The following is a 22,648-nucleotide window of genomic DNA, read 5'->3' on the forward strand; positions in this document are numbered from 1 at the left end:
AATATAAATTTAGTGGAGGCAATTGTCTCCTTCCTCCAACAAGTGGATATATTTGTGCATGAAAGTTTGTGATTGGGGTAAGATTTCATTATATTTTCACATGATTTATTTAGTGTTTGATTTCTACCCTTACAAAATTTTCTTAGTGAATAAACTTAATCTTTAATTCAATAAATTATTAAATATCAATGTTAATTATTAATTTTTAATAGTAAAAACGATTCAAATTTCTCTTCTGTATCCAACTATCGAAACTTATAAGTATACTTTACTGTTAATGATAGCACTGGGAGCAATAAAAAGGGTATACTTTACTGTTAATGATAGCACTGGGAGCAATAAAAAGGGTAGTTCCTGGTTGGTTAAGAGAAAAACCTGTCTTGTCACCAAGCGCCCAATGTTGTAATCAACGAAGCAGTGTCAGGGCTCTCTCTCTGGGTTTTGGGAGACATCGAACTACCGTGTCGGAGAGGGAGCTTTTGCGTTGCGTGGCCACCACCACCTCGAACCAACAACAACAACAACTCACTTCCTCTTCGAAACTTCTTCATTCCCCATTATTCCATTCCAAAAATCATGCTCCTCTTCTTCAGGGTTTAGATTTTTAACCCCCCCCCCCCTCTCTCTTCCCATGGCCTATCCCTGCCACCCCACCACCACCTGAAAGAATATTCTAGAAGCACCCCGTAAGTTCCTAACCCTTATTCCCCTCGAAAAATCTCATCTTTTTTACTTTGCCTCATTCAATCTTTGTGTTTCCCTTCCCCCTCTTGCCCCTATTGTTGGTTCAACTTAGTTCCTAGTTTTTTTTTGTTTTCTGTCTCATTAATTTGGTTTTGGTGAAGTTAAGTGTGTTACTGGAGTCTTACTGCTTCAATTACATGTACTGTGTGATTGGATTATTTATTTGTTTTTTTTTTTCATCCACACATGTTAGTTTGTTAGTTTTGTTAGAAATGCTAGTTGTGGGATTCGAACCCGCGACCTCTCCCCCTCCCTTCACCCTTCCCCAACTACTGGACCAACCATATATCTCCGTTATTTATTTGTTTGGTTATTAATTGAGATGAAAAGTTCATAGTTTGATCAGAAGTGTGTGTGTGTGTGTGTGTGTGTGTGTGTGTGTGTGTGTGTGTGTGTGTGTGTGTGTGTGTGTGATGTGCTTTGTTTTGTTTTTGTGGTTAGGAAAGTGTGGTTCAGATGGCGTGGACGGAAGATAATGATGAGAATAATGGGAGGGAAAAGAAGATGGTTGGGGAAAATGGGTTTTTGATAGTGTCTGAGCCTTCTCCTGCTGGTTCTGGTGGGGATGGGGTTTCGGTGAGTACGAGATATGAAGGGAAGGATGATGTTTTGTTTGCCAACATTCTGCGATCGAGGAACAAATTTGTGGATGCTCTTGCACTATACGAACGCGTGCTGGAGAGTGATGGCGGGAATGTGGAGGCTCTTGTTGGGAAAGGGATATGTTTGCAGATGCAGAATATGGGTAGGCTTGCTTTTGAGAGTTTTGCGGAGGCTATCAGGATGGATCCTCAGAATGCCTGCGCTCTCACACATTGCGGTATTCTTTACAAAGACGAAGGTTGCCTTGTGGAGGCTGCTGAGGTATGTCTGTGGTGCTGAGTTAAGCGGTTTTTATTTTGAAAATGGCACGGCTTATTTGTGTTTCCAATACCTTTTGTTGAAGATGGGAGGTGCTTTAGCTGCTTAAAGAGTTTTTCCTGTTTTCATATGAAGCTTTTGTTTAACTAACCCAATGGTGATTATAGATTTATAGGTTTAACTTTTTTATTGCATTCCATCTGACATTACCTGTCAGGCTACATCTATTATAGTGAGTGAGGCATAATCGCATAAGCATATAATACAACTCTATTAGTTTATCGAACATGTGCTTATTTATTAAGTTTGTAAAGTTCTAGTTTTTTCCAATATGAATACATAAGATAAAACTTATAGAAATTAGACAGTTCAGTGAATTACTTGAGCGAAAGCACTCAGTGTCTTTGGTATTTTATATACATATAAAAGAATGAATACTTTTTACCCTTACAAGGACAATAATGAGTTAATCTATATTTTACAACTGATTATTGCCATTATTTGCATATTTTCCTGTGTAGAGAATCTTCAGTCCCGCTGATTATTGAGCAAACAGTTTTCTTTGTGGCCATTTTAGATGCATATGCAGCATAATTAGCTACTGGCTAATACATCTGCTAACTTGCTTTTCTTTTAGAAATATATGTTTAACCGATGCAATTTTTAATTGGAGAATTCAGATACTAAGATTGCTAGCCTATTTTATTTAAATAATTTTAGAACATAAAGCGGATGTATTTTCTGATAATTATTCATGTTTCTGTTCTGGTTAATGGCTTTGGTATATTGACTTAATAACCTAAACATTTTATTCTAGTTATAGATTAGGCATGAGGCTTTAATTGGTTAATATTTTTGAGGTATGTCTGGGTTAGGGTTGGGTATTATGAGGTATGCATAGCTTAACCCAGATATTCTTAGTGTTACATTTGTCCTTGGCTGTGTCACAAAGTTTTAAGGTTACCTCATTGTTTAATATATTTTCCATGCTAGTGTCTTGAGAAGTTGGTTGAAATTTGCGTTGAAGTTGTTGAGGGAGTGATAAGAGGAGCATATTTTGAAAATTGTTTGTACATTTAACATTAACAACAATATGCTCTTGGGGGGCATTTGGAAGATCTTATTTGAGCTTAAGAAAATGGCTTATGAAATTCCAATAAGTTCTCTATAGCTTATTTTGATTAGCTTTATGAAGAAGCTTGTAAAAAAAAAAGCTCATTCTAACCTATTTCACTAAGCTTTACTGTCAAGCTTATGAATCATTTGATAAGTGCTGAATTGCTGATTGAGTAAGTGCTTAATTAAGCTACTTACCCAAACAAACCTTGATTATTATATAACGAATGTAATAAATAAATACAAATCATATAATTTTCCTGATTACTACCTTTGCATGACATACTGAACTTTGGCACTAAGACTGAACTCAGACATAATGATACACATTTCGAATACAAGTCATAACTGATAATATAATGATTTACTTGGAACAGTCATATCAAAAGGCTTTACAAGTGGATCCTTCATACAAAGCAGCTGCTGAGTGCCTGGCCATTGTTTTAACGGATATTGGTACCAACATAAAGCTTGCAGGAAATACTCAGGAAGGAATTCAAAAATACTTTGAAGCTCTCAAAATAGATCCACACTATGCTGTAATTCTCCCTCATTTCCTTCATTTAACCTTTATTATTAAATTCAATTTAAATTTATTTAGTTTTCTATGTATGATATGATTTTTTTCTTTCTTTTTATCTGTGCTTACAGCCAGCATATTATAATCTTGGTGTGGTCTATTCTGAAATGATGCAATATGACATGGCCCTCACTTTCTATGAAAAGGCTGCATCAGAGAGGCCTATGTATGCTGAAGCATACTGTAACATGGGTGTAATATATAAAAATCGTGGTGATTTGGAAGCAGCTATTACTTGTTATGAGAGGTAATACATATATCTAGAGCTTGTACTTCTTTTTATGGGTCATGTAATTTTAATATTTTTTTAATGTGTTTTGCGATTAGTTTATTTTGTTTAAAATAATTTATAATCAAAATCTTATTGACGGAGCTTTTAGAAAAAGGAAAAAAATGATTTCTTCCTAAACATTAATATAGTCCAAACCTGCACTTAATGACTTGATTTCTGCTGTTGCGTTCTATGATCAGTTGATGCTTTGTGGCAGGTGTTTAGCTGTTTCACCTAACTTTGAGATTGCAAAGAATAATATGGCTATAGCTTTGACAGATTTGGGAACAAAGGTGATGCATATGTCATTCTACATATTTCCAATTGTTTTTGAGCAACTCTATTGATGTTTTCTTTTGGGTTAATTAAGTTTTTAGTGCCTCAGGTTTTTTAGATTCTAATTTTTAGTCCCTCAAAATTTATTTGACAACATTTAGTCCTCCATTAGTTTTCTCAGTATTTTTAGTCCCTACAAAATTTATTGCCTATTTTTAGTCCTTCATTTATTTTTATTAAAGTTAGTTCAAAATATATAATAATGAGGGACTAAAAATGGACAAAGCAAGGACTAATCTTGAGCAATAAAAATGAGGGACTAAAATGGGCAAAAAAAATTTGAGGGACTAAAAATGCTGATGAAAAATTAATGGAGGACTAAAATTTGTTAAAACCCTTTTGAAGGACTAAAAATTGGGATCTGAATAAGTTGAGGGACTAAAAACTTAATTAACCCTTTTGTTTTTATATGATTTCCTGTTTCTTTTTCCATAAAAGGAAAAATACTTTAACTACTAACGTGAATAATAGTGCAATAGTAATAAAATTGAAGTGAGTTGGCGAGCAATCTAACATTATGACACAAAGCTTGTCTTGTTTATGCAAATTTGATGTACTGTAATGCTGTTTGCTTGATAAAGGTGGAATCTTTGGTTTTTGCTCAAGGACTGATGCTTTTAACTTAATTTTGAAGTGGCTTATATAAAATACAAAATACTCTCTTTGTTCCCTGTGGATCAGGAACAAATTTTAGGAAAATTCTTCTGACTGGAGACCTATGGTTATTGCTTGCCAATTAATATTTAATTTGTTCTTGTCAAAAGTGTATTATATTGGTTTATAGGTTAAATTGCGTAAGTTGACAACTTCGAATCAGTGTCTTACTTATGGAGATCATTGTTTTGGTTTGTAGGTTAAATTGGAGGGTGACATCAACCGTGGTGTGGCTTTTTATAAGAAAGCTTTGCATTATAATTGGCATTATGCTGATGCAATGTATAATCTTGGGGTTGCTTATGGTGAGATGCTTAAGTTTGATATGGTATGTCTCTTAGCCCATATTTCTAAATGTGCATCTCCATGTATCATGTATGTTATTAAATATTAGCATGCAACATTCTTGTATTACTAAACTACTTGCCTTATTGGAAAAATTGTTTATACTACTTAGGCTATTGTGTTCTATGAACTTGCCTTCCACTTCAATCCGCATTGTGCGGAAGCTTGTAACAATCTAGGTGTTATATATAAAGATCGTGACAACCTTGACAAAGCAGTGGAATGTTACCAGGTAATGACAATCATGTCAGTTGTTTTCACCCTTGTTGGAGGGATTGCATAGATTTCTTACCACAACTTGTTTTTTTTCTCCTGTAATGCAGCTTGCTTTGGGAATCAAACCTAACTTTTCACAGTCATTAAATAACCTTGGCGTTGTATACACTGTCCAGGTTAAGTATTTGTGCATTCCTTAAATTTGGGAGTTGATCAAAATTGTCAAATGCCTTCAGTTATTGATTTTGTTCTTTTTTTCTCCAGGGTAAAATGGACGCTGCGGCGAGTATGATTGAGAAAGCTATCATTGCAAATCCAACATATGCTGAAGCATACAATAACTTAGGTCTTTTTTTATTTTTTATTTTTAATCTTTTCTGTAATTGATAATTTGTTTAGTCATTATGGTCACTTAATGGGATAAGGCTTTTGTTGTTGTTGTGTTGTTGTTTGATCATTTTGGTTTTGCTACGACTTTAGTTTGCTCGTCTTAGTCAAGGTCGTGCTGCTTATTGACTTCTTGTTTGAATGTTGCCAGAATAGTTTTAGATTTGGTTATATGGTTGATTGATATGTAAAATGGTTTTCTTATGTAAACTTTGGTTGAAAAGAGTCATCTAACCATCATATTTCTCACTATTCTAACTGTGAATGAGTAACATTCTAGGCTTATCTGGATAGTCAGAAAAGGTGACAAATAATGCTCAAATAGGTTCAAGTGAATCATATTTACTTGCTCTTTGGTCAGGCCATTTTCAGTTGAAAGTCTATTGAATAGTTTATAAGTAGATAAGTTCCTCAAGATTGACCAAAAAGCAGGCTGCAAAGCTTATTTTGCAATGATATTACTACTTCTGAAGCAAGGATATCTAAAATTGCTTTGAAACAACATTGAGTTATAAGAATTCCATTCCAAGGGAGTTTCTGAAAGTTGTAATTGATTGTGTTTACATCCTTTACATGGTGGAGACTTCTGTAAGTTGTACTACCCCCTTCTCCAAAAGGTTCCATGATATGGGATTTTCTTTTTCTTAGTATTTTGTTACAAAATATGATTTATTTCAATGTGCACAAGTAAATGAAACTCTTAGCTGTAGCATCTCTTTTATCATACATTCTATATTTTGTATTCTTGTTGTGCAGGAGTTCTTTACAGGGATGCTGGTGATATCTCTCTAGCAATTAATGCTTATGAGCAATGTCTAAAGATTGATCCTGATTCTCGAAATGCTGGCCAGGTCTGGTGCATTATTGATTTTGTAAAATTTTCCATAGCTGAAAGTTGCCATTGCTGGTGCTACATAAAACCATTAAATTGTGGCTTGCTGAGAATGTGTCTTGAAACCAAGTTTGAGCATGTTATTATTCCTTAAAGCTTATGCCAAACACAGTTGGAGCTATTGAGAGAAATTATCTTGGTATTTAAACTCTTTTAGGGCATCATTTCTAATTTAGACTATTTCAATGTTGGGGAAATTATGTGTGTCCTGTGTAATGTGTTTGGGTATACCGGGCTTTAGGTATTGAGGACTGAGTACTTCATGTAATCTTCATCCATCATTGTGTTATGCTCTGTCTGTTTCAACCTGGACGTGGACTTATGGTCCTCCATGGGTTAATCATATTGAATTCTTTGTCTATTTCTCTTCTTATTCTTTGCTTAGCATCTGATTAAAAGAGAGTTTGCCCCTCTATATTTCTAATAACAAATGTTCTGATCAGAATGTGTGTTTTTTTAAAATTTATTTTATCAGTTTCTCTTCCTTTCCCCTCCTGGAAAATTAAAATGTGCCAAATCTCTTTGGGAGATGGCAAATTGAAATTTAATAACAGACATAATTGATTCATCAAGAGGGATTGTAATATGCTATAGTGGTGTCAAAGACTAATTCCTCCAAAAAGGTTTTTAGTTAATGGACATGAATGACTTTATTATAACCTCTAACATGCCAACCTTATGCAAGAGTCTGTTGGGCTTGAATAGATAATGCTCAAACATTTTTTACCAAGTGCTGAACTTTAGTTTTTATTAAGAATGTTGGCAAGGATTGAACTCCTCTTCACATTAAGGTTTGATACTATGTTAAACCAACGAACCCAAAAACTTAAGTTGGAGACTAATCATTGGGATTAGTACATCTCCAGCAAGCTAAGAATTCTTGAAATGAATCTGAATGGTAATCTTTTCCCCAACATGTGATCACCAGCCTTGTGTTGCCAATCAAATGAGATTAAAAGCCTCAACATCTTCAAATCCAATGCCACATCTTTTTATCAACCTTTTCTAACTAATCCAAGGCATTTTTCTTTTATTTTTGGGTTTCTTTTTACTCACTTTCCCCCATCAAAATCTTGTTTCCCATCATTTTAAGTTTTGGTAGAGGCTTTTGAGAGTTTAAATATGACCTTGTTTATATGGTATCTCTGAAGCTGCGAAGTTTTTGCTTCCAACCTAGCTTGCAAGCCCTTTTTTTCCCTCTTATTTCTGCTATTGATACTTTCTTGGATTTGTTATGGGAAGCCTTGATACTTATCTTTGCTTGTACATAAATATTAAGTATCTTGACGATAGAAGATTCTTGCCACCCTGATCCCCCTTTCCTCTCAATGTCTCTGGTTCTTAATTTTCTTTGAATTTCTTAGAAAAATGGAGGGGAGTTCAAGTTGCTATGATGACTAAAAATAGTTCAGTTGGGTGTTAATGGTCTTGAAAGTGGCATTTTAAAAAAAAATTCAAATTCATATAGTTTTCTCATAATTTGGAAATATTTTGGTATATTCTCATTAGTTGTGACTTGATACAGGATTGGGATGATTGGATTTTTTTGTTTGCAAGAATTGCTTCTTCTAATTGTTGGATTTCCCCCAGTTCCTTTTCCTACAGCAATTGATATCTTTTTTTAATACACTAATGTGCAGAACCGTTTACTTGCGATGAATTACATAGATGAAGGAAATGATGACAAACTTTTTGAGGCTCACAGGTACAGCTTTCTCCTGTGATATTTTAAAATTTAAATTTTGATTGTTGGTAGCTTTTGATCATTAATGCCATTATTGAAAACTTTTCATTAAAATTTAAATTCATTAATTGCTTATAAATGTTTCGTTAAAAAAGTATGATTTCACTAGGTGATGAGAGAAATGCTACTTTAATTGATTTCCTGATCAACTTCATTGATTTTTCATAAATGTTTGGTAAAATATATTAATATATGATTTTTTAGGCGATGAATAAAATAATACTTAATTGATTTCCTGAAACTGAAGCAGATATACCATCTGCATTGTGCTGGTGGAAAGAGAGATAGTTTGTGTCATTCTGTTAGTTATTGATAACATTAATGATGGTAGTGAAGAAAAATAAAATAGAAGCCGTTAAAACAAAATAGTTTTCTTGAGTAGCTGTGTACTCACTAAGAAAGAAAAGCACAAAAAGTGTGAGAGCTTGATTGAGTTCTAAAGGCATGAAGAGATTAATTTTCTATGGCATGCATCAGTAAGATGAAATGATTTCTGGTAACCTGGCTGTCAACTTTGAAGCTCAACCATTTTTTCAATAAACATAAATTGAACAAGATACCTTTTAGCTCTTTAACATGAATTCATTGTTTTGGATGGTATGTTGAGATCGCTTGAACTAGCCATTGTTTTTTTTTTTTGGAAGGCAAAATTATATATATATTAATATAATCAGAAAACAGTACAAGGGGTACTGGATAAAGATGATACAAAGCACCTCTGGTGCTGCCCTCCAAAAACCCAAGCTAACCCAACTAAAAAGGCTATCCCACACAGATTAACCAAAGGATTCCGAGATATTGGAAGACCAGTGGTTAAAACTAGTGTTAAAGCCTTTTTCTCTAGCTTTTAACCAAGACCAAGCTAAGAACAAAGCATCTTCCATGACTTTAGAGGAATCGAAAGGTTTGTCCTGGAAAATCAGGAGGTTCCTATGCTGCCATATGGTACTGGTCAGAGCAACCCACCATCCACACCATGAACTATGGTTTATGTCTGCTCCAAATCCATCACAGAATTAAAGAAAATGATCCACTGGAGAGGCTGGGAGAGGTCCCTTAACCTGGATCCATCTCATAGACTCCCACCATAGACCTACTATCCTCTTACAGTTAAAAAATAGATGGCCCACATTGTATTGGAAACTATGTCCTAAAGCTCTTAAATGTTTATTTACATTTACACTATAGGAAGCCATTTATATGATGATCATGAGAGTAGCTGAAAACACTTTTAAATCACAATTGGCATGTATGTTTCTTTATGTGACTAATGATATGCTTGAGTTTTGATCAGTGGTAATTTCAATTGCCAAATTTTGTCAGCCATAATATTTTTATCCATAGCAACTTAACGTAAAAAAAGTAGAATGATATGTATCCTGGAGAATTTATCAAAGAAATGTTTCCTTACAGGGACTGGGGTAGGCGATTTATGAGACTGTATCCACAGTTCACATCATGGGACAACTCAAAAGATCCTGAACGGCCTCTTGTGATAGGATATGTCTCTCCTGATTATTTTACACATTCTGTGTCATATTTCATAGAAGCTCCCCTTGTCTATCATGATTATACCAATTATAAAGTGATTGTTTATTCAGCAGTTGTCAAGGTATCGTTTATGAATGCATGTTTGCAACAATGTCATATGTAATTCTGTTAATGCATTTGGTCAATTTTCAAAGCTCTTGCTGTGCATCTGATTGTTATGCTAGGTAATTGCATAAAATATTTTCCAGTGCCATCTTAAAATTTGTAGTTAAATTTACCTGGTACTCCCTGATAGGAACTGAAAAATTATAGTTGATTGGCTTTAGGGTTTAGGGTAGAAATGTCAATCAAATATTGGAAGAGCTCAAGTTTTCCTCCGCAGGGGTGATGTGAGTGTTTGGAAGACAGTTTCTCAATCTTTGTGGATGATTTTGGATCTTCAAAATTGCTTTAGGAATTATGGTTACTGTTTTGTTTTGGAAGCAAATGGCACTTCTTGGTCAGTTAGCTTCATGCCCATTGTGGGTCTTGTTTTCCAGCAGTTTAAACTGATGGTGCAATAGCTACTCCCTATTCTGGTTCCATGTTCTATTTTCAGTCATAATTGATCTAGATGAGGTTTCAGTGTTAAAATATTCTGGTCTTTACACGAGAAAATATTTATTAAGCAAAATAGAGGCTGGTATTTTGCTAACTAAACAAATTGTGGAAGGGAAGTAAATAGTAATCCTGGATATCACAAAAGAAGTCTAATGAGTGCCATTACTTGTCAGCCTATATTTATCTTACGGATTGATGCTCTAGTGACTTGATGTCTCCCCAAATATCCACAGGTCCATAGCATAACTATAAAAAGGCCACATCTGTCGGGTGGAATTGAGATCACTTATGATGTCCACATCTACATGATGTCCGCATTGTTGTTTCTGGTTCAAGTAAGATGGTTTTGTGTTGGGAGCATAGAAAATATATTGTATACTGCTTGCTGGCTGGAGATGTTGATAGAGTTGGAAGACTACCGTTTAATTGTCATGAGCCATGAATAAAATATTAGTTGCTTGTTTTCCTTTTCATAGTGGCTGTAGTTGCTTTTGTCCTGGGCATCCATTAACTTGGTGTTCATCTGCCGATGTGGATTAAATGCTAAAGAACCTTCTTGCTATCAATTATTGTGGATTATTATTTATCCTCAGGCTTAACAGGCCAAATGTGACTCTGGCCTGCATATTTATTGTTGACATTTGAATTTTGGTTTCATAATTTCTCGTCATTAATATCTCCATTTTTTTTTTCTGTGGAATGAAATTTATTTTCTTTTGATGCTGCAGGCAGATGCAAAAACCATCCGGTTTAGAGAAAAAGTCTTAAAGAAGGGTGGGATCTGGAAAGATATTTATGGAACTGATGAAAAGAAGGTTGCTGACATGGTTAGACAAGATCAAGTTGATATTTTAATAGAACTTACTGGTCACACTGCAAACAATAAGCTGGGAATGCTGGCATGCCGACCTGCTCCAGTTCAGGTGTTTTTAACATCTACATATTTAGATTTTTTTCCCTTTGTATATCAACTAGTAACTTCTCTGATCCTTCTTACCATATTCTCGGTTTTCCCACTATCTCTACTTTGTAGTATGCTGATTTTGTGAATCTGCATTTTGTTATTCTGTTCAGTTGTGAGTGTTGGCACATTCTTAGAGAAAGTTCCATTGTATTATGCTACGAATTAATGTAATGTTCATCTTGTGTAATACAAATTGAAAGTTCCATTGTATTATGATAGAACTGGACCAGAAACAGAGGAAAAAAATGTGTATCATTATTATGGTGCTTCCAACACCCAAGACAGAATACAAATGAGTTTCGAGGTCTCAGCACCCTCCACTTCCAAATTCTCTCTCTCTAACCTTTATTAATTTTCCTCAATTGACTATTTATAGTTTCTTAACTAACTAACAGCTACTAACTAACAGTTAGTTATCCTAGCTGTCCTAACTAACTGACAGCTACTAAGGCTCTTAGCTCTTCCTAGGATATCTCCTAACAAACACCTTTCCCCATCTATCATATTATTAACCAACTCTTTCAATTTCTGTTGTATTATACTACAAATTAATAATGTGGTTTGGGGATAAAGGATCTGTCCAAATTCAATGCAGCATTGAGGGGGAGATGGATTTGGGATCTAGCTGCTAACCACAATCAGTTTTGGGCCAGAGTTCTCATTTCCAAATATGGTGGTTGGGTAGACCTGCAGAGTGGTAGAGATAAAGCTTGGCATTCCCATTGGTGGAAGGACCTTAGAAGACTCTATAATCAGCCTGATTTCCACAGCATCCATCAGAATATGGTTTGGAGGGTTGGTTGTGGGGACAAAATCAAATTTTGGCAAGATTCCTGGCTGAGTGAGGGATGTAACCTTCAGCAAAAATATAATCAACTCTATACCATCAGCAGACAGCAGAATCTCACCATTTCTAAGATGGGAAAGTTCTCTCAGAATACTTGGAGCTGGGAGTTCAAGTGGAGAAGGAGATTATTTGATTATGAGTACGCGATGGCTGTTGACTTCATGGATGATATTTCAGGCATATCTATCCAGAATCAGGCCCTTGATAGCATGTTTTGGAAAGCTGACCCTAGTGGTGTCTACTCCACCAAGTCAGCCTATAGGCTTCTGATGCCATCCATCAGCCCTGCCCCGTCCAGGAGGAATTTTCAGATCCTTTGGCATTTGAAAATCCCCCCACGAGCTGCGGTTTTTTCTTGGAGGTTGTTCTTGGATAGACTCCCCACTAGGGGAAATTTGTCCAGAAGAAGCATTCCTATTCAGGATATTATGTGCCCTCTTTGTGGCTGTCAACATGAGGAGGCTGGGCATCTTTTCTTCCACTGCAATATGACTAAGGGGCTGTGGTGGGAATCCATGAGATGGATCCGGGGTATAGGAGCTCTTCCAACTGATCCGGCTAGCCATTTTATTCAATTCTGTGATGGTTTTGCTGCTTCGAGTAACCACAGTAGGCGGGGCATGTGGTGGATTGCTCTATCTATTACAATATGGCAGCATAGGAACTCTCTCCTGTTTCAAGGCACTCTTTTTGAACCGCAGAAAGTCTTGGAGGATGCATTATTTTTAGTTTGGTCTTGGCTAAAAGTTGGAGACAAAGGTTTCAATACATCTTATAACCACTGGTCTACCAATCTTGTGGAGGCCTTTGGTTAAATGATATCTGTATTGGTGTCCTTTGTGTGGGGTTCTGTTGGGGTTTCGTTATTTCTGTTTTTGGAAGGTGGCACCTAGTGCCTTGTAATTGTTATCTTCAGTACCCCTGGTACTGTTTAGTTTATTAATAATATTCTAATTTTGCCTTCCAAAAAAAAAAAAAATTAATGTGATTTTCATTTTTGTGTAATAGAAATTGAAATAGTTGGTTAATAATGCTTAGTTTAATTGGATTGGGCTTTTAATGCCAAAAGGTAGCTCATAATATTTCAGTCGTATTCCTAGCTGATATGGGGCATCTTAAGTCTTAACACAGCATCCTGACATTTGGAATGCTAAGTTTTGAAGAATGGACATCTGCATGTGGCCCAACATTAAAATTGGATAGATTAGTACCATATTAGAAATGAATTAAGCCTAACTCAACCCAAAGGCTAGCTCAAGGGAGGATTGCCCAAGTCTTATAAGGAGTATTTTGGCTATATTCCTAGCTGATGTAGAACATCATAATGAGTTTAATCTAGCTAATTGCTATTTGCTAGCATTTATTTTTCTTAGATGTGCATATATTTGACTTGTAGATCAGCCTTATTTGTCCTGAATTCATAAATGAGAAATCGTTTATATATAATATTCAAAAGAAATTTACTTGTGACAAGAATCAATTTTGAAGAACTATTAGGTATATATGTCTTTAATCTATGCTTTTGTTTCAATATTACATATATCTTCTCCGCGTATATATCCAGTGCTTAATTTTTTTTTTTTTGGGTGAAATCCAGTGCTTAATTTAGTGATCAAGCGAGTGATATAATAAAAGTCATTCATGGTAACATGTACTATGTGAATATATTCAATTTGATACTTTCTAAATTGTAACATATTGCATGACATGCAGGTGACTTGGATTGGTTATCCCAATACAACAGGATTGCCTACAATTGATTATAGAATAACTGATTCTCGGGCAGACCCTCCCGAAACAAAGCAGAAGTAGTTTTCTTCTTGAATTTCTGTACTTTCTTGTCATTGATCTTTAGTGCTTCCCCTCAACTACTCTCATTGTATTTTATTTTCTAATGGTACCTTTCCCAAATTACAGGCATGTTGAAGAGTTAGTTCGATTACCAGATAGCTTCCTTTGTTACACTCCTTCCCCTGAGGCTGGTCCTGTTTGTCCAACTCCTGCTCTTTCCAATGGCTTTGTTACATTTGGTAGTTTTAACAATCTTGCTAAGGTAGTAATATTGTTAAATATATCATGTAATTATATTTTTGATTATGAATAACATTGTAAAAGGTTAGTCGTGTATCCCCTGACTTATGTTGTTTTATTTCTTCAGATTACACCCAAGGTACTGCAGGTCTGGGCAAAGATACTATGTGCAATTCCAAATTCTCGTCTTGTGGTAAAATGTAAACCGTTTTGCTGTGATAGTGTGAGACAGAGGTTTCTTTCAACACTAGAGAAGTTAGGTCTCGAACCACTACGAGTTGATCTTCTGCCCCTTATTCTTCTTAACCACGATCATATGCAAGCTTATTCTCTAATGGACATCAGGTAATATCTATTTTTGTATTCCTTTTTTTTTTGGTCCTGCATAAGCTCTGGCTTTGTTATTATTTATTCATACATATTGTTGACTATGAATCTTGTATTATGTGTGGCACCACTTTTTGTTTCTCTATTAAGTTTTAACCTTTTCCATATCCTTGGTGATTATTGGATATGGCTGCAATTTAGTATAAAGGCTAAAAGAGTGAGTCAACTAGGCATGTAGCTAGTAGCATCGTTTAAATTAAAAACTTGGTGTGTTTGAATTAGTTTATTTTTGTATCTGGAAATGCTGTCAGTCAAACTGCTTGAGAACTTCTACCGAAAAGCTATTTTATGAAAAAAAAATTAAGCAAAACCAAACAATGTTCTTACTAATTTGTTTGCATCCTAAAATCTAGTAATTAATTAGTTATGCTAAGGATGGTTGTTTCCGATGCTAATCACGTCGTAGTATGAAAACAATAAAATTTACATTAGATTTTGGAATTTACATTTTGTTGTCAAAATCTAACTTCATATGTATTTCATTGTCATAGTCTATGTAGTTATTTAGCTATTTTTTAAACAGCATTATATGAATAGCATCTAGAGAAGCACCAGACCGTTTACAAATATATATTACCAGTTTATTTCTTGGTTGTTTTGGTGAATGTTAAACATGTATTATACATTTATACAACTACTTGCAATGTTATTCAACTTATCCTTATGAAATTTTATTAAATATTGTCTATGTACATTGGTTTTTTTGTCTTGTTTCATGAATCATGGTTGAGGTTTTACCACTTTATTGTTGATTGTTTGTATTTCCTGCACATAATACATGCATCTGAAATATGATAATTATTCTAACTGCTGAATGTTGGACAAGTGCTTGTGATCAACTATTACTTATGATCATAAGAAGAATGCAATACTGTGTGTTTGTTCAATAACTTGTCTTATGCCCATGGTAATCTTTCTTTTCTGTCTTTGTCATTTAGTTTGGACACATTTCCATATGCTGGAACAACGACGACTTGTGAATCTTTATACATGGGAGTTCCATGTGTTACAATGGCTGGTTCAGTGCATGCACACAATGTTGGTGTTAGTCTTCTTAGCAAAGTTGGTAAGAATCTGCAATATTTCTCAATGAATTAGCGTGTTTGTTTTATGCTCATCCCACTTTCCGATGCATGTTCAACGCCAATCCTCCTTTCACAATGGATTGGTGTTCAATGTAACCCAATGGCGTTTCAAACACACTCTTAGTTGTTGTTTCACGTGCTACCTTGTGAATTGTGATTTTGTGGAATGCCTTCAAGTGAGCCAAAGCAGTGCTTGGCTAATTTCATTATATAACATTTCTAAATGCTTGTAACTCTTTCTTGGCTGTTGTTGCTGTTAGTTTGTATCTGACATTCTTTATGATTTCATGTGTTTTTTCTTTTAAATAGAGCTTTTATTTTTTTTAGAAATTGCTTTATAATAATACTGATAATTTGTACAACTAGTCAATTGTTGTATAGTTTGGTAAAAAGTTGTGCAGCTTGTGACTATCAATTTTTTAAATGTATGAACAATAAAAAAATGTAACTGGGCAATTCCATGTACTCTGTCTAGTTGATGCCAATGCTGGATGTTATGAGTTTGATTACAGAATTCAATGATCCTAAACGCAGAGCAGCAGAGGTATTTGATAACTTAGAGAGATTAACATAGCTATAGGGAATTGGGGATGAGTATAAAAGAAAGCTATATGTTGCTAGGTGCATGGTTGCAACTTTCAAGTAAATCATGGATCAGTCAAAAATCTATTTTTCTTGCAATTAGTGTGCTACTGGGCCTCAATTGTCAAATTCCTAGGATGGAAAATGTTTTTTTTTTTTTTTCAGAATAAGACAACCACTGATGCCCGATGGATGGTGTTTTTTGCCTTGATCTAAATAGTTTGCCATGGCATGACTTAACTGTGAGCTATTGAATATATTGAATTTTAAGAATGCTGCATAGTCACTTGCCTTACATCTTATTTGATTATGGATTTATTCCAATTTCTCTCGGTTAAATTGGATTGTGAAGTTGAGCATAACTTTCTATTATTTGAAACAGGCTCTTTCACCTGTTTGTTTTATACGTTTTTTTTTCTTGTGGTAGAAGTTATTGGATATGAAGTCAATACTCCAAATAGTATGTAGAGGCATATTATTCTTTTGCATCTTTTGTTTCGCCAATAAAACTACGAATATCTCACTTCTAAAAATTGAATTCAGGTTTGGGCAATTTGATTGCCAAAAATGAAGATGAATATGTAAAATTGGCCTTGAAGTTGGCTTCTGATATTTCGGCACTACAAAATTTGAGAATGAGTCTTCGAGAGCTCATGTCTAAGTCCCCTCTCTGCGATGGAGCTAAATTTATCCTTGGTCTAGAGTCAACATATAGGCAAATGTGGCGCAGATATTGTAAAGGAGATGTTCCGGCTTTGAAATGCATGGAACTGTTGCAACAACCTGTTTCTTCAAATAACCCATCCAGTAAGAACTCCGAGCCAACAAGGGCCACAAACTCAAGTGAGGGAAGCCCCGAATCTGTCAAGGCCAATGGATTCAGTTCAACTCAGCCACCAAAGCTTAATTTTCTCAATTGCGAAGAAAATGGTGGGTCGTTGAATCACAGTAGTAAGCAAGGGATTGTGGGTTCAAGTTGAATTTCATGTGAGTCCTTGTGATTCAAGGATGCTCAGCTGTATTCCAATAGGTGCAGTATTAGGTTGGCATGATGCATATTGTGATTTTGCTACTGGAAGAGGCTTGCAGCTACCATGGCATCAGAAAAGGTTAAATTTTCATAGAATGACAATTTTTTTCTGGGAAGGAAGTGTAAGCAACGGGTACTGAATCGATTTGTGTCCTCAACTGCTGTTGATACTCCCAGAGGTGATGCTGCTTTGAAATGGCATCCTTCAATATCTGTAACCCATTTTTCCCCCCTTAATTATAATAGCTAGTTGAGAGTGTAAATTGTGTAATATTTATTTAATTTTTTTTGGGGCTATCGACTTCTTTTCTGGCATGGTATTGAAGGATGGAGTGTACCTGTGTGAATGTAATAGGCTTTCATTTGAAAAGAAGGGGTGAACAAATTAAGATTTCTGTGTTGATTAAGATAGGAATATGAAAGTTTAACTCTGAAGTACTAAAAAGTTCAAAACTTGTCTACAGAGGAAACAATATCAGATGCAACTTAATTAGCTCTTAAGCTAGTAGTACTAATTTGATAACTGTTATTATGATATTGGTCAATGCTATTATGTGTCAGAGATGGCATAATTTTACCCTTCCTCAGGATTGATCACTAATTCCTGAGATATGTGAAAATGATTGACTTTAAGTTTTTTTTTTATTCGTGAGAATCAAAGACAGTATAGAAGATTTATTATAACTTGTGTATTCTGATCAATCAATAGACTCCCTTGACCCTTCACCTTATAGTTGGCAACAAGTAACATGTGATTAGGGGTAATGTGTTCTCATTACATAAGTGGAACATAGTTTTTCATAATTTCATGTAATGGACTCAACAAACTCCTCAATAGCCTAGGTTCCTGGTAATAAGGATCTTAAAATACTAGTTAAGTATTAATCTGTATAGAATTTTGATATTAATATAATGTTTTAATTTTAAAGAATGAATGAAGCTGTTAACGTATATACAAATTTCTGTTCACTTTACTATGCAGTGAATCTTCTTGATTCAAATAGGAATACTACTTGATGGATGTATAAGTTGTCTTATATTTTTTGGATAATTAATGAGTAACAGGTGAGAACATTGTCGTGCAAGAAACGTAGAACGGGGAAATAAACAATAGAATGCTGCATTAATAGATAGGAATTAGGAACTTGATTGACTGAATTTATTAATTATATGCTTTAATGGATTAGGGAGGCTGCATGGATTGGTTGACAGATTAATTAATTAATTAATTAAACACTGTTAGTAATAGTAATAGCAGTAGGTTGGATTCGGAACTTAAATTTGTAACCACAAATTCTTGTTTCGTAGCCTTTTTCACTATACCATTCAACTTTAATTTTGATGTTCATAAGAGCAATGGGGGACAGTCAACCACTATTACATATGATATAAGTTTATTGAAGAAATCTCACATCCCTCTTAGTCTCGACGAGGAAAATGTTACTAATATTCTCTTTATATTATTAGATGGAATTGATTGAGAATTACAAAGTTATGTGAGTCTCTGTACCAAAAAATAAATAAATTGAGTCTCAATCTTTTCCTCTTCTATTCTTATTTATAAGATTCAATTATCTAATTCATAAAAATAATAATTAATTTAATTGATAATAATAAATTAATCTTAAATTATATTTTTTTTTTCTAAAACTACCATTGTCATTAATATTTATTTACATCTTCTAATTGTTTGTCAATATTATTAATTAAGAGGTATTGTACTCTAAAATAATTATATAAAAACATTATTGATTGAGTCTAATAAAAAAAAAATACTACTTTTAATTTGAATCTTATAAATAAATATACATAGATATTATTTGACATATGTTATATGACATTTTTTAAAATTTTAATAAATTTCAACTAATTATAATAATGAGTATTTAGAAACAGTGTAGTGCTAACTAAATTAAATGAAAGCTTCGAAGCTTTCTATCGTACGTATTTGATCTGTTAATATAAAATTAAAAAGAGACTAAGTAGTGGAAATAGTCTCATAACCACTCCTCTGACCTCCTTATCTAGTCAACTTGTACAAATGCTGATTCATATTACCATCTTATCACACTACATAAGCTTCAACAAATCAATCCATTTGCGTATTCATATTACACTCTCATAATTAATTCTTACATATCCTTCAAACACAAGCTTCTCTTGTTTCCAAAGCCAAAAATGTCAACCACCATTGATGTCCCTGAATCAAGCAATGTTGCTAAAGGCAAAGCAGTTTTAGTTGCACCTCCAAGGCCAGGAGGATGGAAGAAAGGGGTTGCAATTATGGACTTTATTCTAAGGTTAGGTGCCATAGCAGCTGCTCTTGGTGCTGCTGCCACTATGGGAACAAGTGATCAAACACTCCCTTTCTTCACTCAGTTCTTTCAGTTTGAGGCTAGTTATGATAGCTTCACTTCTTTCCAGTATGTGACCTTCAAAACTCTAGTTTCTATATATGCCTTTTCAAAACATCAACATTGACAATCTTATTTGTGTTCAATTGTTATATATTGTCAAGTATAATTTTTTTATACTATCCTTCAATCAGAAATCTTAGTAGTTATGATTTTAAAAGTAATTAATATATAAAATTTAACAAACTTAATATATATATATATATAACAAATTATTTTGTTAAAAAAAAATTATCATTGAATGACAGCATAAAAATCTTTTGTATGTTGGAAAATAGACCTATTAACCTAACGCTTAACAAAATGCAGGTTTTTCGTTATTACAATGGCTTTAGTGGGTGGCTACCTTGTGCTATCCCTACCTTTCTCTTTCGTAGCCATCATTCGCCCCCATGCAGCTGGACCAAGGCTTTTCTTGATTATCTTAGACACTGTAAGCTCTTTCACACTTAGGCTTAATTTGTATATGTATGGATACTTTTTTTTTTTCTTGAAGTACTTATAATAAGAGAAGAAAAAGAAGATAAAATGAATTGAGCTTTTTTCAAATGTTAAAATCAATATACACTTAATTATTATAAAAATTTTCTCATCTAACTTCTCTAAAAATTGAGATATGCATAAGTTGATTTTAATTTACAGAAAAATTCAATTAATTCATTCTACTTTTTTAATTTTTTTTTCTCTTATAAACTTTTATGGAGAAGGCATTGGATTATTTGATTTAATATAATCCTGTATGTCTAGTACATATACTACAAGAAAATAATTTATTAGTGACAAAATTTAGTAATGAGAATGTAATTTTCGTCACTGATATTAGTGCCACTAAATTTTTTGCAATGAATTTTTAAAAATTCCATATAAATTGATTCGTCAGTTAAAGTTAATAATGTTTTTTGTATACATGCATGGCAAGTCTCTTTATTTTACCATTGATAATTTCTCCAATAGAAGAAGCATGTCAAGGGGTCTGGATCATTCATTACAAGAGTTATTATAAAAACATGTTGGTTCAACACTTGGTTTAAGCTATGCAACATTTTGGCTTAAGCTTTTTGTGTGTTGGTGAAATTGCAGGTGTTTCTCACTCTAACAACTGCTAGTGGTGCTTCAGCTGCTGCCATAGTTTACTTGGCACACAATGGGAACCAAGACTCAAACTGGCTTGCCATATGCAACCAATTTGGAGATTTCTGTGCACAGACCAGTTCGGCAGTGGTGTCATCCTTCGTTGCTGTGGTTGTCTTGGTGTTGTTGGTTGTGCTGTCTGCTTTGGCTCTTGGGAAGCGTTGAGAATTAACATGCTTATATATTTCTTGGGTCTTTGACTTAATTATCTGTATATTGTTCCTCAGGTTTTGAGGTTTCCATCAAGTTAATGAATTGTGTCCTAGTATTGATTTGGGAAGATGTTTCAATGAAATATTTAAACAATTTAATGGGCTTTGGATATAGCCGTTTGTGACAGATTTTAACCGTTAGAAATTATTTGTTACCTGTTCAAATAGGTAATTTTTTGTAGCTTTGAACTGTTAGAGAATAAATGCCAGATCAACATTTTTTGGAGGAAAGAATTATTTTGGATTCATTTGCGAATATAAAAGATTAAAATGAAATTTTTAAAATATATAATTAAAATAGGAAAATATGAAAACTTAATGGATCAAAATGATATTTTAGTGTAAAATTTATTAAGTTTTTTTTTTAAATCACAACTAGAGCTCATAGAATAAGTAGTAATATCTATAAAATTGTGATTTCTAATAAGTTTTACCCAATAATAAATGATTAATATGTTCAAAATATAAGTTTCAAACTTAAATTTTGACTAATAAAAAATTTCTGTTAAAGAAAGTACTAAAGACTTGTATAAGACACAAACAGTTGTAAATACAACTTAAAGTATGGGATATCCAATGCAAATCAAGATATAACATGTGGCATAGAGGACTTTGCTTATGTCCTTGATCCCTCAGCAATTATAAATAAGTAGGTCTTAGATAGATGTGAACTAAGTATGTTCATTTTAGCATAACACACGCTAATACAAAATAAACATTCTCTTTGATTCTCTCTATCTTTCAAATATTTTCTCTAAATCATGAATCTTCTCTCTCTTGTGGCAAACTCCACAACAATGATGTTTATGAGAATCATCCGATTCCTCGAGAAAGGATATAAGCTCTTTATATCTTTGTTGTGGATAATATATGGATAATCCATAATCGATTATATGACTTATTTTATGTGTCTATTTTTGCAAAGTCAAACTACATTTAAAAACATATAAAATTAAATAAAAACTCAAGAATGTTGTAAAGGTAAAACCGTATGTTTATTCAATATTAATAATTTTTTTACTTACCGCTACTTTTATATTTTATCATGTAGTGATTTATGAATGAAATTTAATTTATTTTACACTCTTATTGTTTTCTTTTATAAATATTTTTAGAGAATTTTATTTCAAATAAAATTTAAGTAAACCAACAAAATTTGTTTTATCATGAAATTTATATATATATATATATATATATATATATATATATATATATATATATATATATATATATTTTGTAGGTCTCAATTAATGACATTTCTGAAATGGAAAATAGTTTTTTAATTGTATACATGTAGCGTGAGCAAAGAATATGCATAGGATTACGAAACTTTAATTTGTTAATATATTTATATTAATGGGTTGGGGGTGGTTTAAGGGACTTTGTTACAATAATAACAGATTGGGTTTTAATTATAATAATATATAATAACTTGGATTGGTTATATTATATTTCGTTTTTCAGAGAATAATACATAGATTAAATATTGTTATTAATATATTAATTTATACTGAATTTATTTTTAAATTTTAATATCTTTTACTATTATTTTTCTCTTATATAATTATTTATGATAAGTATTTAATTATTTAAGAATGAAGTAGAATTAAAGATGCAATTAAAAATAGTAACTAATATTGTATTAAGTTTCTAAATAGAAAATAAATAAAATTGTTTTTTTTTGTTAAAATAGAGAAATATAAAAATAGTAAAAAACAAAGGTAAAAG

General features: G+C 33.3%; 2 protein-coding genes across 4 annotated transcripts; both read left to right on the forward strand.

Annotated features, from left to right (window-relative positions):
- The first annotated feature begins 340 nt into the window (after window positions 1–340).
- LOC114370691 (probable UDP-N-acetylglucosamine--peptide N-acetylglucosaminyltransferase SPINDLY) lies at window positions 341–17,783 on the forward strand. Of its 3 annotated transcripts, none has more exons than XM_028328085.1 (19): window positions 341–686; window positions 1,191–1,608; window positions 3,099–3,260; window positions 3,373–3,548; window positions 3,790–3,865; window positions 4,762–4,890; window positions 5,020–5,139; window positions 5,231–5,299; window positions 5,388–5,469; window positions 6,267–6,361; window positions 8,043–8,107; window positions 9,560–9,758; window positions 10,471–10,572; window positions 10,966–11,160; window positions 13,762–13,856; window positions 13,966–14,101; window positions 14,207–14,424; window positions 15,405–15,532; window positions 16,677–17,783. In XM_028328085.1, the coding sequence occupies exons 2-19, from the start codon at window positions 1,201–1,203 to the stop codon at window positions 17,111–17,113; spliced, it is 2,892 nt and encodes a 963-aa protein (XP_028183886.1). In that variant the 5' UTR covers window positions 341–686; window positions 1,191–1,200; the 3' UTR covers window positions 17,114–17,783. The 3 variants fall into 3 exon arrangements, with proteins under 3 accessions (XP_028183886.1, XP_028183885.1, XP_028183887.1); XM_028328084.1 differs by having other exon boundaries at window positions 342–686; window positions 1,186–1,608; XM_028328086.1 differs by lacking the exons at window positions 341–686; window positions 10,471–10,572 and having other exon boundaries at window positions 1,201–1,608; window positions 16,677–17,113.
- Window positions 17,784–19,242: 1,459 nt separating this feature from the next.
- LOC114370049 (casparian strip membrane protein 2) lies at window positions 19,243–21,055 on the forward strand. Its single transcript, XM_028327340.1, has 3 exons — window positions 19,243–19,586; window positions 19,887–20,010; window positions 20,658–21,055. The coding sequence occupies exons 1-3, from the start codon at window positions 19,342–19,344 to the stop codon at window positions 20,871–20,873; spliced, it is 585 nt and encodes a 194-aa protein (XP_028183141.1). The 5' UTR covers window positions 19,243–19,341; the 3' UTR covers window positions 20,874–21,055.
- The last annotated feature ends 1,593 nt before the right edge of the window (window positions 21,056–22,648 follow it).

Source organism: Glycine soja, chromosome 10 (genome assembly GCF_004193775.1).
Source record: "Glycine soja cultivar W05 chromosome 10, ASM419377v2, whole genome shotgun sequence".
NCBI lineage: Eukaryota > Viridiplantae > Streptophyta > Magnoliopsida > Fabales > Fabaceae > Glycine > Glycine soja.

Bases quoted from the DNA above. Each gene is read 5' to 3' on its own strand.
- LOC114370691 (XM_028328085.1), top strand. From the start codon at position 1,201: ATGGCGTGGACGGAAGATAATGATGAGAATAATGGGAGGGAAAAGAAG. The intron at 3,261-3,372 runs GTAATTCTCCCT...CTGTGCTTACAG, and splicing joins AAATAGATCCACACTATGCT to CCAGCATATTATAATCTTGG. The intron at 3,866-4,761 runs GTGATGCATATG...TTTGGTTTGTAG, and splicing joins TGACAGATTTGGGAACAAAG to GTTAAATTGGAGGGTGACAT.
- LOC114370049 (XM_028327340.1), top strand. From the start codon at position 19,342: ATGTCAACCACCATTGATGTCCCTGAATCAAGCAATGTTGCTAAAGGC. The intron at 19,587-19,886 runs GTATGTGACCTT...AACAAAATGCAG, and splicing joins GATAGCTTCACTTCTTTCCA to GTTTTTCGTTATTACAATGG. The intron at 20,011-20,657 runs GTAAGCTCTTTC...GTGAAATTGCAG, and splicing joins TCTTGATTATCTTAGACACT to GTGTTTCTCACTCTAACAAC.